We start from the raw sequence: 16020 nt of genomic DNA on the forward strand, positions 1-16020 counted from the left end.
GTGGGGTAGAACATTTGAATATTAATTATATTGTTAGTGATTCCATTGCATTTGATTGGCTAGCCATAAAAGTGTTTTGTTTTTTGTTTTCATGCATTAAAAAAAGAATTATCCATGCCAACCAAGGGACCTCTATTTTCTAACAGGCTGATAATAGAATTGACAGGCATATGTCACTGATTTTGTATTGTATAGTTGTATTGTACGATGGTTTTGGCCTATACGTATGTAGGTGGTAGCATGTATCATTCATTACCCTGTGATGTCTTTCAAGGGCCACCATGGTCAGTGGTGACCATTGATGGACACTATCGGCTGGTCAGTTTTATTGGTTTGTCACTAGGCTAGGTCAGGGGGTTCAGTGAAGAAGGTGCCACTGTGCAGTATATACTGCTTTTGGGTTCAAATCCTACATTTGCCATGGTCTGTAGGGTTTGACCAAAAGTGTGATCCATGTCCAGCATCACTGTGGTATTCCATCGTAAGTACAGAAGTAGAGGGTGAAAACTCACTGAGAAAGCCAGAAGCCATGTTTAACTCTTTGGAATAATTCATGCTCAGAATTGGGAATGGCGAACTGCAATAAAGCAATAATCTGTCAGACATTGTTATTGCTGGATTTATCTTTTATGAGGTTTTCTTGAGCAGATAACCACAGTTTATAACAAATGAGATTTGTGTACATGACCTTCACTGGAGGCATTCAAATGTAACCAACTGCATCTCCCTCTCAACAGTAGAACTGTCACATGTATGTTATTGTGTACATCTGTTACATGTCAAGTTGTTTCTACAAGGTAACATTGTGATGTCTCTGTAACCACTATCTTCTCACTACTCACTATCACTTAATGTCATACAGGACTCGGCTGTAAGTACTCTCACTGTCTGCGTGACTAACACCACTAACTCCTCACTAACACAACCACTACCCACTCACTAACATGACAAATTCCATCCAGTGTTAGTGTTACAATGCTCTTTATTCTGTTGAATTTGTGTCGACCAATTTGTGAAAACAAAATGTTTCTTTTGGATGTGACTGGTATACCATGATTTCTTCAGGAAGAGGTATTGGCCGTAGGATTACTGTTTTCTATCAAAGGCAAAAGGGAATGATATCCCTAATTATGTGCTCAATATGTTGATGAACATTCTTGGTCACTTGGTCACATGGTCACATGGTCATAGAGACTAAAGTCACTTTGAACAGGGCATGTATGCCTTGGTCGCCTGAGGTACCACAGATGTGCAGAGTTATGTCCCCTTATAAGGGTGCCATTGTATAAAGTGATCTTAGTGCTATGTAATTGTAATCCTCAAACTTTAACACAGACCTCCGACTCTCATGGCACTAAGGTTTGTTTTGTATGGGTGAGTTATAGTGCAGAGGTTGCTTTGAGGAATATAACCCTGATCACAGGTTCCAAGTTCCTGATTAACCTTGACTGTTGTTCTTGTTTAGCCACACCTTCCTCCCTTGTAAGACTGAAATACTTTGATAGTACATTAATGAAGTTATAGTAGTATTCAATGAAGTTATAGTGGTATTCAATGAAGTTATAGTGGTATTCAATGAAGTTATAGTAGTATTCAATGAATTTGTAGTGGTATTCAATGAAGTTATAGTAGTATTCAATGAAGTTATAGTGGTATTCAATGAAGTTATAGTGGTATTCAATGAAGTTGTAGTGGTATTCAATGAAGTTATAGTAGTATTCAATGAAGTTATAGTGGTATTCAATGAAGTTATAGTGGTATTCAATGAATTTGTAGTAGTATTCAATGAAGTTATAGTAGTATTCAATGAAGTTATAGTGGTATTCAATGAAGTTATAGTAGTATTCAATGAAGTTATAGTGGTATTCAATGAAGTTATAGTAGTATTCAATGAAGTTATAGTGGTATTCAATGAAGCTATAGTGGTATTCAATGAAGTTATAGTAGTATTCAATGAAGTTATAGTGGTATTCAATGAAGTTATAGTAGTATTCAATTAAGTTATAGTAATAGTAGTATTCAATGAAGTAATAGTAGTATTCAATTAAGTTATAGTAGTATTCAATGAAGTTAAAACTGGTATTCAATCAACATAAGTTACTATTATCTGTCGTGGGTCTTGGTGTCTGGCATCCACATGGAGTGTTGGCGAGGGAAATACAAAATTCATTCTCAAGGATGCTATAATCCACAGTTCTGGTTTCTGGGAGGTTGGGATGGGTGGTCCAGTTGTCCAGCAGCATGTTGTCGAATGTTCCTGTAATATTGCTGATATTGATTTAAACCGTTTCCGACTTTGTCAAAAGGCAGTATATGTTTTTTAGAAGTTGATAATGTTTCTCATTCAGTTGTCAGGCTTATGCCTTTGTGGTGTGTGACACTCAGATGTGTGTGCCTCAAGACACAGCAGCACTATGTGGAAACACTCCACTGTGCCTGTTTGGATCACACTCGTTTTAAAGCTCAGGATTTCATTTGGATACCAGATTATGTTTGCATGTTTTTGCTGTTATACAGATGTTGGTTTGAACATTTCGTTTGTGTTAAAAATGTTAAGAGTTCCCTTGTTGTCAGTTGGTGTTAAAGGACAGATTTTGTCCACAGTCATATCATATGACAAGTGTTTGAAAACTGTGGTGAAATGTTTGTGGGAAAAATTTCTAAAGCTCAAATCTTAAAACACAATATTTAATATTCAAAAGCTGTAAGAAGAATTGTAATTATATTTGATTCTTTGTTGATGTAGTTGTATTTATGTATTTTACAAAATAACTTTTGAGAAGATAGTTGGGATTATTTCGTTGTGTGTAATTTGTTAGGGTATGCTGTCATAATTGTATAACCAATCTCCCTAAGTATATGTGTGCTTGGTAAATGCAGAAGTGGCCTGCCCTAATGACAGCCTAATGAAATGTTTCAATAATGAATACACTAATATTTGTTTCTAACTGCACAACTAAACATCTCTATTATGAAACTGCACAGACTATTGTCCATGGAAGGTTGAAAGTTGCACAGTAGAAGAACTCCCAGAGAGCAACTCTGGTATTGTTGACGAGTTATCAAGTATGTTGTCCTGTTGCAGCTGCTTGTGTCAGCTACTATGGGTGTTTACAAGGAGGCCATTCAGAGCTTCCTCCCAACACCCACCAAGAGTCACTAACGTGTTCAACCTGCGAGACTTCTCCCGAGTGATCCGTGGCGTGCTGCTCGTGCCCCCCACTCACATGACAGAACCAGAGAAGCTGATGAGGCTGTGGGTGCATGAGGTCTACAGGGTCTTCTATGACCGTCTCATTGATGATGCAGACAGGTAAATATTACGTACGATAATAATCGGCTACAGTACCTGGCACTGGCCGTGTTGCATCCGCGTATTAATGTCCCTGGGGTATTCTGAATTCTGTGGGTTTGAATTCCACCTTCACCCTGTTTAGTATTCAAGGCTTGTCAGCAGCAAATCTGTGACAAATGTCTCGACTGCATGTATTCAATCTTTCCTCCCACATCCAGCTGACTCACATCCAGCTGACTCACATCCAGCTGACTCACATCCAGCTGACCCACATCCAGCTGACTCACATCCAGCTGACTCACATGTAATTACTGAAACACTGTCCAAAGTGGTGCTACACCCACCTACATGCTTAATGGTCATATATATGTCATACCTCATACTTTATGAAGGCAGGGTTAAAATAAAAAGGGCACACATTTTTGCATTTTGTGACACTTTTTTTCATGTGGTTCCAGTGAAACATATTCTTTTACACCAGTAAATCTGACAAATACAGGGAATATGTAATGGTTATATGCAGAATTTGGAACAACCCATGTCTTTCACCACTGACTTTTCTCCGGTTGATACACTTAAACATTTCAAAATCTCGTAAAAAGTGTTTTATAGTTCCCTTGAAAAAATATGTTTCTCATTTTGAAAGGTTTCCTAATGATATCATATGATATAAGTTACACTAGTTACCACTTAGAATGTGTGGGATGATATCATTATCAGTTAGTATGGTGGTTTGATTAAAAAAAGTATACTTGGTTGTCAAATACTGCCTGCTTCAACAAGGCATACCTGCATTTTGAAATTTAACCTTGCATAAAAGACAAAAATTGTTACTGATGCTTACAGTATACAGTGTACAAGATAATTAACAGGTTCTGAATTATGTCTTTCAGTGGCATTTAGAAGTTGTACATAGATGTCCAAGATATTTTTATGGATTAATGCAGTTATGACGTCATAGTGATGACGTCATAGTCTCAACTGGAAGGGACCTGGAATTGTCCTGAAACGTCGTAAGGGAAATAAAAAAGAAGTTTAATCCATAAAAATATCTTGGACAGGTTCTGAATTGTCTAATATGATGGAAATCTCATGTTTGTTGTTTAATACCACACTCACCAGTATTTCGGATATACAATGGCAACATGCACATAATAGAAACTTGGACTAGACAATCCAGCAATTATGAGCATCAGTCTATTTATTTGGGACTTACCGGGATGTTAAAATAGTTCAGTGTAGTCCACTGAACAGCACAACACTTTCATTGTTAAATATTTTGTCCAACCTTGATAATGTATTTATGTTGTATTTCAGGACCACTTTCTTCAACATTGTGAAAGAAATGTCACAGACCCACTTTAAGATGAACATTGATAAAATACTGGGCCACTTGTCTAAGAGTGGCAACGTTGTTGACGATAATGTCCGTAGTTTGTTCTTTGGTGACTACATGAATGCTGACCAGAAGGTATACGATGAGGTCACTGATCTCAAGGAGCTGACCAGTGTAATGGAACAGTAAGTCATCCATTTACGTTTTACTAATATTTCTACTAACATTGTTAATTGCCATTTTAAAGCTTTAGTAATAGTCAAGGCAGAATTGACAGGTAATGACTGATGGATTTCAAATTATATATTCTTTCAATGCGACATATTGGTAAGTGTAAGTACAATTATCAAGCTTAAACCTGTACCAATCACGCCTGATATTGACCAAAATTAATCCATTATTATTTTTTATAATTTTTTGTGGATCATATCCTATTGTTAATACATTGTAAGTTGTTTTCCTTTCTTATGACAAAAAGAATAATTTGTTAATGCTATGAAACTTTTTCAAACTAGGACCAAGGATGTTGCCCCTCTACTTTGTAAAGCCTTTACCTGAGAACATTCATTTTCATTTAACGTTCCATATTGTCATTCCAGGTAGTTAGATGTTCTGTTTTAATAAGTAACAGTGTACTTCTTACATGACTAACATAAGATCATTACTTATATTAGTCATTACCAAGAGATGGTGCTGTAGTAAGTAATATTTCTCCTCACTCACAGTCAGTGACCTCCTGGCATGGGTTGTTCAGGTCACAGTGACAGGTCGCTGTGTCAGGTCACCGTGTCAGGTCACTGTGTCAGGTCACTGGGTAGCACACAATGATCTCACTCATGTTATGCTGGCTTGTACAACTTTTTACAAATAGTTCAAATACTTGCATCTTGCTTCATCGTTCATCATTCCAGTTATTTTGTCTTTGAATATTTTGGAGGTTAAATGGAGTGTTCTGTCATTCATTTCGCAGTTTATTTGCTAAATATGCAAGTACAGTCAAATCCCGATGAGTCGAATGCCGGTGCCTCGAATATTATGCATAACTCGAAGTACCTGTTGGTCCCGACCATTCCCTGTTATAGTTGTCATCATTTGAATACCGGTTACACGAATTCGTCTCATAAATACACACTCGAGAAGGAAATTTGGTCCCATGAGATTCAAACAACAGCAATTTTGTATACATAATCCGAAGTCAGTCAATGAGAAGTTGATTGGTGTAGCAAACTGATCCAATTAACAAACCAGCGCGGCTCACACCTTTCCGCCATTGACGAGTTCAAAAGGCAGACTAGTGATTTTACGGAAATCACTGTCTGTGCTAATCAGACTGGAACTGATAAGGTGCCCCTATTAGTGATATGGAAATCATTAGATAAACAAATGCTTAGGCGGAGGAATTAAGACTGGATCATCTTTTTTTCTACCCTCATAGACATACCTATGTCTCAAATACATCGATAAGTTGAATTAATTACTTGGTCCCCAGCGATTCGACTCATCGGGATTTGACTGTATATGCATAGTTTCACAGGACTTTTGGATCTCAGTTTGTTAAGAATATGTGGTAATAGTAGATTTTCAGCATCCTAGTTTTATACAGTCAACATCTCTGGTTCTCATAGCCATGGCAGTATTTTGTCATTGCATACGAGTACAACCTGTAGTAACTTCAGTCCTGAACAGTGGTGATGGGCTAGCTTAATGGTTAAAGCATTCCTCGTCATGCAGAAGACACAGGTTTGATTCCCTACTTGGGCACAATGTGTGAAGCCCATTTCTGGTGTCCCCTGCTGTGATATTGCTGGAATATTGATAAAAGCAGTGTAATCCAAACTCACTCACTCACTCGCTCACTGACTTTCAGTCCTGAAGAAATCTGTTTCCATTACAGTATTGCACATTTAGCCTCCAATGACAGACTGTACAGGTTTAAATTATTGTTGATGTTTGTTGTGTGAAGCTGGGTCCTGTACACAGTCTGGTGGTAGATGTTTATATCTCACAGTATTCCTATATCTGTACACACTCTTATCTCTACAATAATAGACACTATTGGATGTCAGTGGGTGTTGGAATGTCATGACATGTTTCAGATACAGGATGGGCAGTAGGTGCATGTCACAAAGGAGCATGTCAGCATGTTGTTTGAAACACATTCAATTTATTGTTATTTATCATTAAGTCAAACATGAATTTTCTATCAAAATGAAATCACTATGCATGCAAAACATGTAGACTGTTTGTCAAGAATCTTTACTAATTTTTAAACATATTGAAATGCCCTGGCACTCTGTCTTATGAATATGCTGTTATGTACATTTTAAAATGAAGTGGAATCATACATTTTCTGCATATTGCAGAATTTCAGCAAAAGAACTTAAAATGCTATGGGAACTATTGTTATATCTTCTGAATTCTGTTCTATACACATGTAATGATCTGTTTATATACTGATATATCTTTCTAATTCTTTCTGTCACGATATGACTGAAATATTGCCGATGTGACGTTAAATAATAACTCACTCACTCACTCACTCTAATTCTTTCTATTCACATTACGGTAAAGCAGGAACATTTGTACACTTACCAAGGTTATTGCTGTTGTAGTAAATATCATGTTTAATATATCTGACACCCTGTCTAAAGTGCCTCTTTCTTGAGTTATTTTCTCTACCACAGGATGAATAATACTCAACAGTTCACTGAGAAAGGCCTTTGAATGATGTTTATTCCTCTTTGATGCATTTTGTTGAAATTTCTCAAATTTCTAGCTGCAATTTCTCGATATAAATCTTCTGGTATGCATGTATACTTGTCTAAACTCTTCTCTCCTCTCTTTCCTCTGCAGCTATCTGGAGGAGTTCAACACCATGAGCAAAGCACCCATGCACCTTGTTATGTTTAAGTTTGCTATTGAGCACATCTCGCGTGTCAGTCGCGTATTGCTGCAGGACAATGGACATGCGCTGCTTGTTGGTAAATATCTCTGTCTGTTTATTGTTTCATTAAACCTAGAGTGAACAGAGCCAAAGGAGGTTACCACATCTCTACAGCCAGGGTTAATTTAAGTCAGCCTGAGAAAAAAGTATTAAACAAGCATTAGTTGGCAATGCCCAAAATATAAATTATGAAATGAAACTTTACCTTCAATACAAAAAAGGATGCTGGGAGAAGAAATGCAACAGCCTTGTGTATTGTTATGACTCACAAGTATGAGAGGTTAACATGTGCTTCACATCTTCACTACGTGCCACTGTACCTTATTTTACACATATAAAATGAAAATAATGTGCATATTGGGACACAGAATGTAACATAGCAATGCAAATCATTAAATATCATGGTTGCGTTATTGATTCTTGTCTATTTCTACCAACATTCAGAAGTTGGATTTCCCTGATTCATATCAGAAATTATAAAATAGTAAAGCATGTTCATTAAAATCCTTCTGGTCATGATTGTATTAGTAAATGGAACTCACTTTAATGTCACCATGAATTCCATACCTTAAGTTCACTACGTCGGCAAGGGTTATGTAAATCATTAATATGAGCTAACACTGGTCAACCAAAGTTAAACTGGGCATACCTTTGTCAACATGGGTTCATCACGTTTATCAAATGTTTCTAATCGGACACAACCTGTGTTACCCATTTCTTGGTGACTGGTAATGAGATGAATGTATGGACTGACAGACTGAGTTTGGTTTTAACGCCGCTTTTAGCAATATTCCAGCAACATCACGGCGGGGATGAATGTATGGAACGCTGATGAATTAGTATGCAAGATCTACTGATAATCTGATGATTTTAGACACTGACTGAATAAGATAATTTCCCTTATATAAGAACATGATTTCGTGCCAATTAGTCACAGAAAAATGATAATATGTACATTTGTTACCATGGTTAATGTATATACCTGTATATTTTTACCATCTTGTTATTAAAATCGTGCTCTTGAAACTTCTTGCACTGGGTCACATTAAATTCTATATCTTTAACACTCACTCTACTATTTATGCATGAAAACAAATAAAAATGTCTTGATACTTCACATTTTGCTGGCTCATTTCCAGTAGGGATTCCAAGTTCCACATATCTTCCAAGTAGGGCTATGTGTGCAGGTACAAGAGATTATTATTGAGTTTTAAAGTACAGCATCATTTCCGCTCTCCCCTTTGTCCCTTTTTGAGTGATATGAATAATATGCAGAAGCATTCTGACCACCTCTGTGAACATTCATGTTAGAATCGGTCCACAGAAACCCATACATACTGTAAGAGATGACGTACTGGATCAGGTGGTGAGGCTCAGTGTGGTTGAAGCATGTTATCATTTCAACATTTATGTAGATTGATGCTCATGATGTCGACCACTAGACCGGTCAAAACTTGATTGTTTACAGTCTGCTGACCTTCAACTAGAATACTGCAGAGTATCTTTAACCAATAAAAGTTTAACATTCTGACCACTGTAACTGTAACATTGACTAGAAGCATGTATATTCAGGGGGTTGGGGGGTCCATTGGCTCCACCAATGCAAAAAAAATCTTCAATGTGGTCTTCAGTCATTTTCAAAAGGGGGGTGTCGAACCCCCTGAAAACCCCCTCTGGATCTGCCAATGATATTCCTTGTAGCTGCTGTTGTCTCACTGAATGACTTGTTCCTAGGTATTGGTGGTTCAGGAAGGCAGAGTGCTTGCAAGCTGGCTACATTCATGGCTGACTTCGACTTGTTCCAAATAGAGATTACCAAAAACTATACCACAGTTGAGTGGAGGGAAGACCTTAAAAAGGTGAGCATTGTGTAGGTCTACCTTATTATAGGAATATTGAGCACAGAAGTTTATGCATGCTATCACTAGGTGTGTTGAGGCACACAGGCATTGTAAATATTGAGATGATTGTGTGTTTTTAAGACAGAATGTTCATTTATAACTTACCGAGATGTTTTATAGTTGTTCATGTTATTAGTATCCGAACCCACAATTCAATGATGTTTACAAGCCACTGTGTAAAAGCTGGAATACTGCTGAATTCTGGAGTGCAGCATTAAACAGGAACAGATAAAAAAACAGCTTTTATATTGCATTCTCATCTCCCTGAGGAATATAGAATGTTTCTTGTCAGTGTCTTGTTGGATGGTTTTCTTTAACATTACCATCTTCTCCTTCTTGGAGTGGAGTTGGGTTTGATGCCACTTGGAACAATATTCCAGTTATATCATGACATGTGGGTGGAAAGGCCGAAGTGATGCAGGCATTTACTTTGGTCACACACACAAGCCAGGATATGGTGTTTACAAATGCAGATCATCGGGGTAAACCAGGAGTCAAACCCAGAATCATAGTTTTGTGGCATGCCCTGGGGGCCCAATGCTGTACACACAGAACACTAGGCCAGTGCTCCCAAATGTATGTAAGACATGAAAGTTAGGTCCCTCTGATTGTTATGTATGTATGTTAATCATTAAGGACATGAGAGTAGCCCTGTGTCAGTGATGGAGACTAAGCAGCCCTTGTTGGTATTGTCAGTTGCTGGTGAAGACAGGTTCTGAAGGGAAGCCCACAGTGTTCCTGTTCTCGGACAACCAGATCAAGGATGAGTCCTTCATGGAGGATATCAGTATGATCCTCAACACTGGCGACGTCCCCAACATCTTCCCTGCTGACGAGAAGGCAGACATCATTGAGAAGATGCAGGTGGTTGCCAGGAATGAGGTCAGTTGTGGAGAACATTTTCAAATCCTCCTTATCAGGACAGTAAAGTAATGTCAATGTGTAATTTAGGTTTTTGATATCTTGAACTGTCTGAAACAGCTACTATGTTTACATGCAAGATTTGAGCAGCATGGAGCCAAGTAGTGAAAGTGTTTTCTTGTAATGCTGAAGAACCAGGTTTGATACTGGGTCCAGATGAATTTGTGAAGCCGGTGCTTGGTGTCCCTGTTTCAGGACTATTATGGCGTTAAACTATGTACATTCTCAGATGTATTACTCTAGTGATTTGTTTTTGTTCCCTTTTATGGTCAATAAATGCATTGAGACAAATGAATGAGTACTTAACATGTTCATTATGTTGATGTTATGAAGACTTTTGTACATCTCAGCATGTCAACATGGCATCCTTTGCTTCAGAAGACTGAACATTGTCAAACAATACTTCTTGTCAAACTATACTAATATACATCTTTGTTGTATATCTAAATATATTTGTTCTCCATATGACTTCTTTTAAAATCATTTCCTATTGTTTTCCAGGGTAAGAAAATTGAGGCCACCCCACTGTCAATGTACAACTTCTTCATAGAGAGAGTGAAGACCAACCTCCATATTGTACTGGCCATGAGTCCTATTGGCGATGCGTTCAGGAACAGACTGAGGATGTTCCCCTCGCTCATCAACTGCTGCACAATCGACTGGTTCCAGGTGAGACACCATACTCATATATGTATAGTCAGATTTATCCTGAAGTTTCCCAGTGATACTGGTTCCAGGTGAGACACCATACTCATATATGTATAGTCAGACTTATCCTGAAGCTTCCCAGTGATACTGAGATTTTGTTCCATTGTTATTAAAGATAACATTGAGCTTCCTCTTCACAAACACTGATGATCTCAAAGAAACTGTTCCAAGTCATTTCCCCCAGATCACATCTCTGTATTAACATAGGAACTTTGCAGTGATCGTCATTGTTACATAAGAACATTTCGAACAGTTGCTGTTGAACCAACAAGTTGTACATGCAATTCAGTGTATAATGATGTATTGGGTTGACTTACAACACTGACATTATGATTCTGGTATCAGTATGGCAAGAATTATTACATGTTAAATGTGTAAAGACTGGCACAGTTAATGTCATGCACCAAGGCTGACTTAGCTAGATATCATTTGTGCAGCTGTAGACTGGTAATTTACAGTACACAGTAAGTATTTAGTATGGTGTTATCACGAGCCTGTGTTGTGTGTGTGCAGGCGTGGCCGGAGGATGCCCTGGAGATGGTGGCCAACAAGTTCCTGGAGGAGGTGGAGCTGGAGGACGGCGTTAGGAAGGAGACTGTCATCATGTGCAAGTACTTCCATGAGTCTGTGAGGAACATGTCAGAGAGGTAAGACAGACCTAGTCATCACAAGGTGATCTGTCAAAATACATACCATCATAGGCATAATAGCTCCTGAGTGCGAAATTCAGTTATTAGGAATTGTATTGTGTGAAATGTGTGTCTAGTGTCATTGCATCTTATCAGACACAGTTAGCATGGGACGTGCTCATAATATTGTAGCTATGTCTAATCCAGATGTGATTATTTACACGCTCCCACAATATTGCTTTCATATTGCCTACATTGGCTTACTAGTAAATATTAACTCACTTACTCTGACAGTTTAATGTAATTTGGATACGTTCCTGCCTATTTTAACCAATGATTTCTATTCTCTTGCGTAGGTATTTTGACATGCTTCGCCGGCACAACTATGTAACCCCAACATCGTATCTGGAGTTGATCCTGACCTTCAAGAGTCTCCTGGGTGTTAAGCGAGAGGCCATATTAACCATGAAGAACCGTTACCTGACCGGTCTAGAGAAGCTGGACTTTGCAGCCTCCCAGGTGTCTGTGATGCAGCAAGAGCTTCAGGACCTCCAGCCAGAACTCATCAAGACGTCCGCCGAGACTGAGAAACTCATGATCAAGATTGAGCAGGACACAGTAGAGGTGGAGGCCAAGAAGGAGGTGAGTGTTCCAGGACTGTTGGCAAGGACTGTTGGGCATGAATTGCTGGGCAGGACTGTTGGTTGGCGACTGTTGGGCTATTTGAACCCACTTGAGTTAGGCTCCTTCAAGTTCTGTATCCTTGAAAGTGAATCTTCATGACTTCATAACTTTTCATGAATTTACTATTTAATTGCAGGGTGTGCCGACAATGTTTGAGACTATTAGTGCGAACACTGCTCTTGGCATCATATTCATTACAACACAGGGTTACAATATGGACTGCTTTTTTTTGTGTGTAAGATGAATCATCATTAGGGATGCCTCAGAGCTGTAATTGTTTCATCTGGGCAATGTTAACATATGAATTTCATCTTTTATTCAATATATAACTAACATTATCGTCATATTGTTTTGCTAATATCTGATGATGTGTTGAAACGTGTCTTGCTTTCTTTTAGGTTGTAGCTGCTGATGAAGCTGTGGCCAATGAGGCTGCTGCTGCTGCCCAGGCAATCAAAGATGAATGTGAAAGCGAGCTGGCTGAAGCTATCCCAGCCTTGGAATCGGCCATCTCAGCCCTCAACACTCTCAAACCATCCGACATCACACTTGTCAAGTCTATGAAGGTATCAGATAATTCCATCTTGAAAACTTGAGATCAGTACAATCCAGTGATGTTCTAGCTGCTTGTTGATTTCTCCTTTCCTTTCAATGAATGTTTTCTATTTCTGCCTTATGTATAGCTTCAGAATGAATATTCAGGGTTTCATACGTGTAGGATATAACATGACCCACGGCCATTATTGAAAAGTAAGCCTGCTTCCCGAGGGAAGAGGGCTTACTTTTCAATAATGCCCACGGGTCATGTTATATCCAACTTATAAACCGACTGAAGATATAATTTCAATATTTGGTATTTACTGTTGAAATCAACTGGGATGAGACTGGCAGCCAACACCTTGCCTTGCACGCACAATGCACATGCTCTGCATGCGCTACCCGTGTCCTGCACGTGCGCTGCCCGCACTACCTGTCTTGTGAGGAACACACGGTTCATGCTGACAAACAATCTTATTCTGCACAGCGATCCTTCGTAGCCTACTGGATAAAACTGCCAAGCTAATAAGTCGAAGGGTTGCAGGTTCAAAACCAGATATCGGCACTACATGTTGGAAGTTTTCAATAATGTGATGTGTTACGATCGCATTCAGTGATAGCAAGACAAAGTTACATCAATCTTCAAATAAGTAATACTGAAGTAATATCCCGGGGCAGAGGGACCATATTGAAGTAATATCCCGGGGCAGAGGGACAATATTGAAGTAATATCCCGGGGCAGAGGGACAATATTGAAGTAATATCCCGGGGCAGAGGGACCATATTGAAGTAATATATCCAGAGGGACAATATTGAAGTAATATCCCGGGCAGAGGGACAATATTGAAGTAATATCCCGGGCAGAGGGACAATATTGAAGTAATATCCCGGGGCAGAGGGACAATATTGAAGTAATATCCCGGGGCAGAGGGACAATATTGAAGTAATATCCCGGGGCAGAGGGACAATATTGAAGTAATATCCCGGGCAGAGGGACAATATTGAAGTAATATCCCGGCAGAGGGACAATATTGAAGTGATATCCCGGGCAGAGGGACAATATTGAAGTAATATCCCGGGGCAGAGGGACCATATTGAAGTGATATCCCGGGGCAGAGGGACAATATTGAAGTAATATCCCGGGGCAGAGGGACAATATTGAAGTAATATCCCGGGGCAGAGGGACAATATTGAAGTGATATCCCGGGGCAGAGGGACAATATTGAAGTAATATCCCGGGGCAGAGGGACAATATTGAAGTAATATCCCGGGGCAGAGGGACAATATTGAAGTAATATCCCGGGGCAGAGGGACAATATTGAAGTAATATCCCGGGGCAGAGGGACAATATTTAAGTAATGCCCCCTAATCGACGGGCCATCGGTGTATGACTAGAAATACTGCCTTGCAAGAACAATAGAGTGACGTCACTGTCGGTTTATACGATGCAGGAATCTGGGATCTTCAAGGCATTTGTGACAAAAATACTCCTAATCGTATTCAGTTATGAGTCATGTGACACAACATATTCATATTATTCAGAACTATTTCCTACAAAATATTCAATGGGACTGTTTTATTTTTTCATTGAAGCATTAAAAATCAACTGAGTGTTCATGATTTCATTGTGTTATTAATTTCGGTCATGTATGACTCCATCAAGGTCATGACTCTCAAAAACATTTGCAACGCATCATAACATGTTTGATCATAAATTGATGTCCATTAAGGTATTTGATGTAAAATAAGTGACCTTAATTGAGGCCACAATGAAATGAATCATGTATTTATTAGCTACAGTAGGGAATCCAAGCTGGCAGATGGTGTGACAGTGATATTGCTGGATACAGCTACATTAACATATATTGCCTCCAAGTACTACCTCCCTGTACTGTCTCCATGTGCCGTCTCCCTGTGCAGCCTCCCTCCAAGTACTGCCTCCCTGTGCCACCTCCCTTCCAATAGTGCCTCCCTGTACTGCCTCTCTGTACCGCCTCTCTGTACCGCCTCTCTGTACCGCCTTCTTGCACTGCCATCCTGCACCGCCTCCCTGTACTGCCTCCCTGTACTGCCTCCCTGTACCGCCTTCCTGTACCGCCTCCCTGTACCACCTTCCTGTACCGCCTCACTGTACCACCTCCCTGTACCACCTCCCTGTACCGCCTTCCTGTACTGCCTTCCTGTACCACCTCCCTGTACTGCCTCCCTGTACCACCTCCCTGTACTGCCTCCCTGTACCGCCTCCCTGTACCGCCTTCCTGTACTGCCTTCCTGTACCGCCTCCCTGTACTGCCTCCCTGTACCGCCTTCCTGTACTGCCTCCCTGTACTGCCTTCCTGTACTGCCTTCCTGTACCACTTCTCTGTACCTTCTTCTTGCACTGCCATCCTGCAATCAGCTTCCCTGTACTGCCTCCTCCCTGTACTGCCTCCCCTGTACTGCAGCCTGGCACCCTCCCTGTACCACTTCCCTGTACCAGCCTCCCTGTACCACCTTCCTGTACTCACCACTGTACCACCTCCCTGTACCTCCTTCCTGTACTGCCTTCCTGTACCACCTCCCTGTACTGCCTCCCTGTACCACCTCACTGTACCACCTCCCTATACCACCTTCCTGTACTGCCTTCCTGTACCACCTTCCTGTACCACCTCCCTGTACTGCCTCCCTGTACCTCCTCCCCCTGTACCCTCCTTCCTGTAATTCCTCCTGTAATCGCCTCTCCCTGTACTGCCTTCCTGTACTGCCTCTCCTGTACTGCCTTCCTGTACTGCCTTCCTGTACCCTCCCTGTACCGGCCTCTCCCTGTACTGCCTCCCTGTACTGCCTTCCTGTAATCAGCCCCTGTACTGCCTCTCCATACTGCCTCTCTGTGCCTCCTGTACCGCCTCCTGCTGTACCCTGCTTCCTGTACTGCCTCCCTGTACTGCCTTCCTGTACTCCTCCCTGTACCTCCTCCCTGTACCTCCTCCCTGTACCACCTCCCTGTACCACCTCCCTGTACCACCTCCCTGTACTGCCTCCCTGTACCACCTCCCTGTACCACCTCCCTGTACCACCTCCCTGTA

At 40.3% G+C, this 16020-nt stretch overlaps 1 protein-coding gene across 1 annotated transcript in view; it reads left to right on the top strand.

Annotated features, from left to right (window-relative positions):
- Positions 1-16020, top strand: part of LOC124291743 (dynein axonemal heavy chain 3-like) — an 86411-nt gene that overhangs the window by 53429 nt on the left and 16962 nt on the right. Inside the window, 10 exon segments of the mRNA XM_046728817.1 lie at positions 3086-3160; positions 3162-3313; positions 4613-4816; positions 7485-7612; positions 9310-9434; positions 10173-10358; positions 10899-11066; positions 11619-11752; positions 12091-12376; positions 12817-12984. Coding sequence (XP_046584773.1) covers positions 3086-3160; positions 3162-3313; positions 4613-4816; positions 7485-7612; positions 9310-9434; positions 10173-10358; positions 10899-11066; positions 11619-11752; positions 12091-12376; positions 12817-12984 — 1626 coding nt within the window.

This window comes from Haliotis rubra, unplaced genomic scaffold (genome assembly GCF_003918875.1).
Source record: "Haliotis rubra isolate DU_JTF1 unplaced genomic scaffold, ASM391887v1 Scf5, whole genome shotgun sequence".
Taxonomy (NCBI): domain Eukaryota; kingdom Metazoa; phylum Mollusca; class Gastropoda; order Lepetellida; family Haliotidae; genus Haliotis; species Haliotis rubra.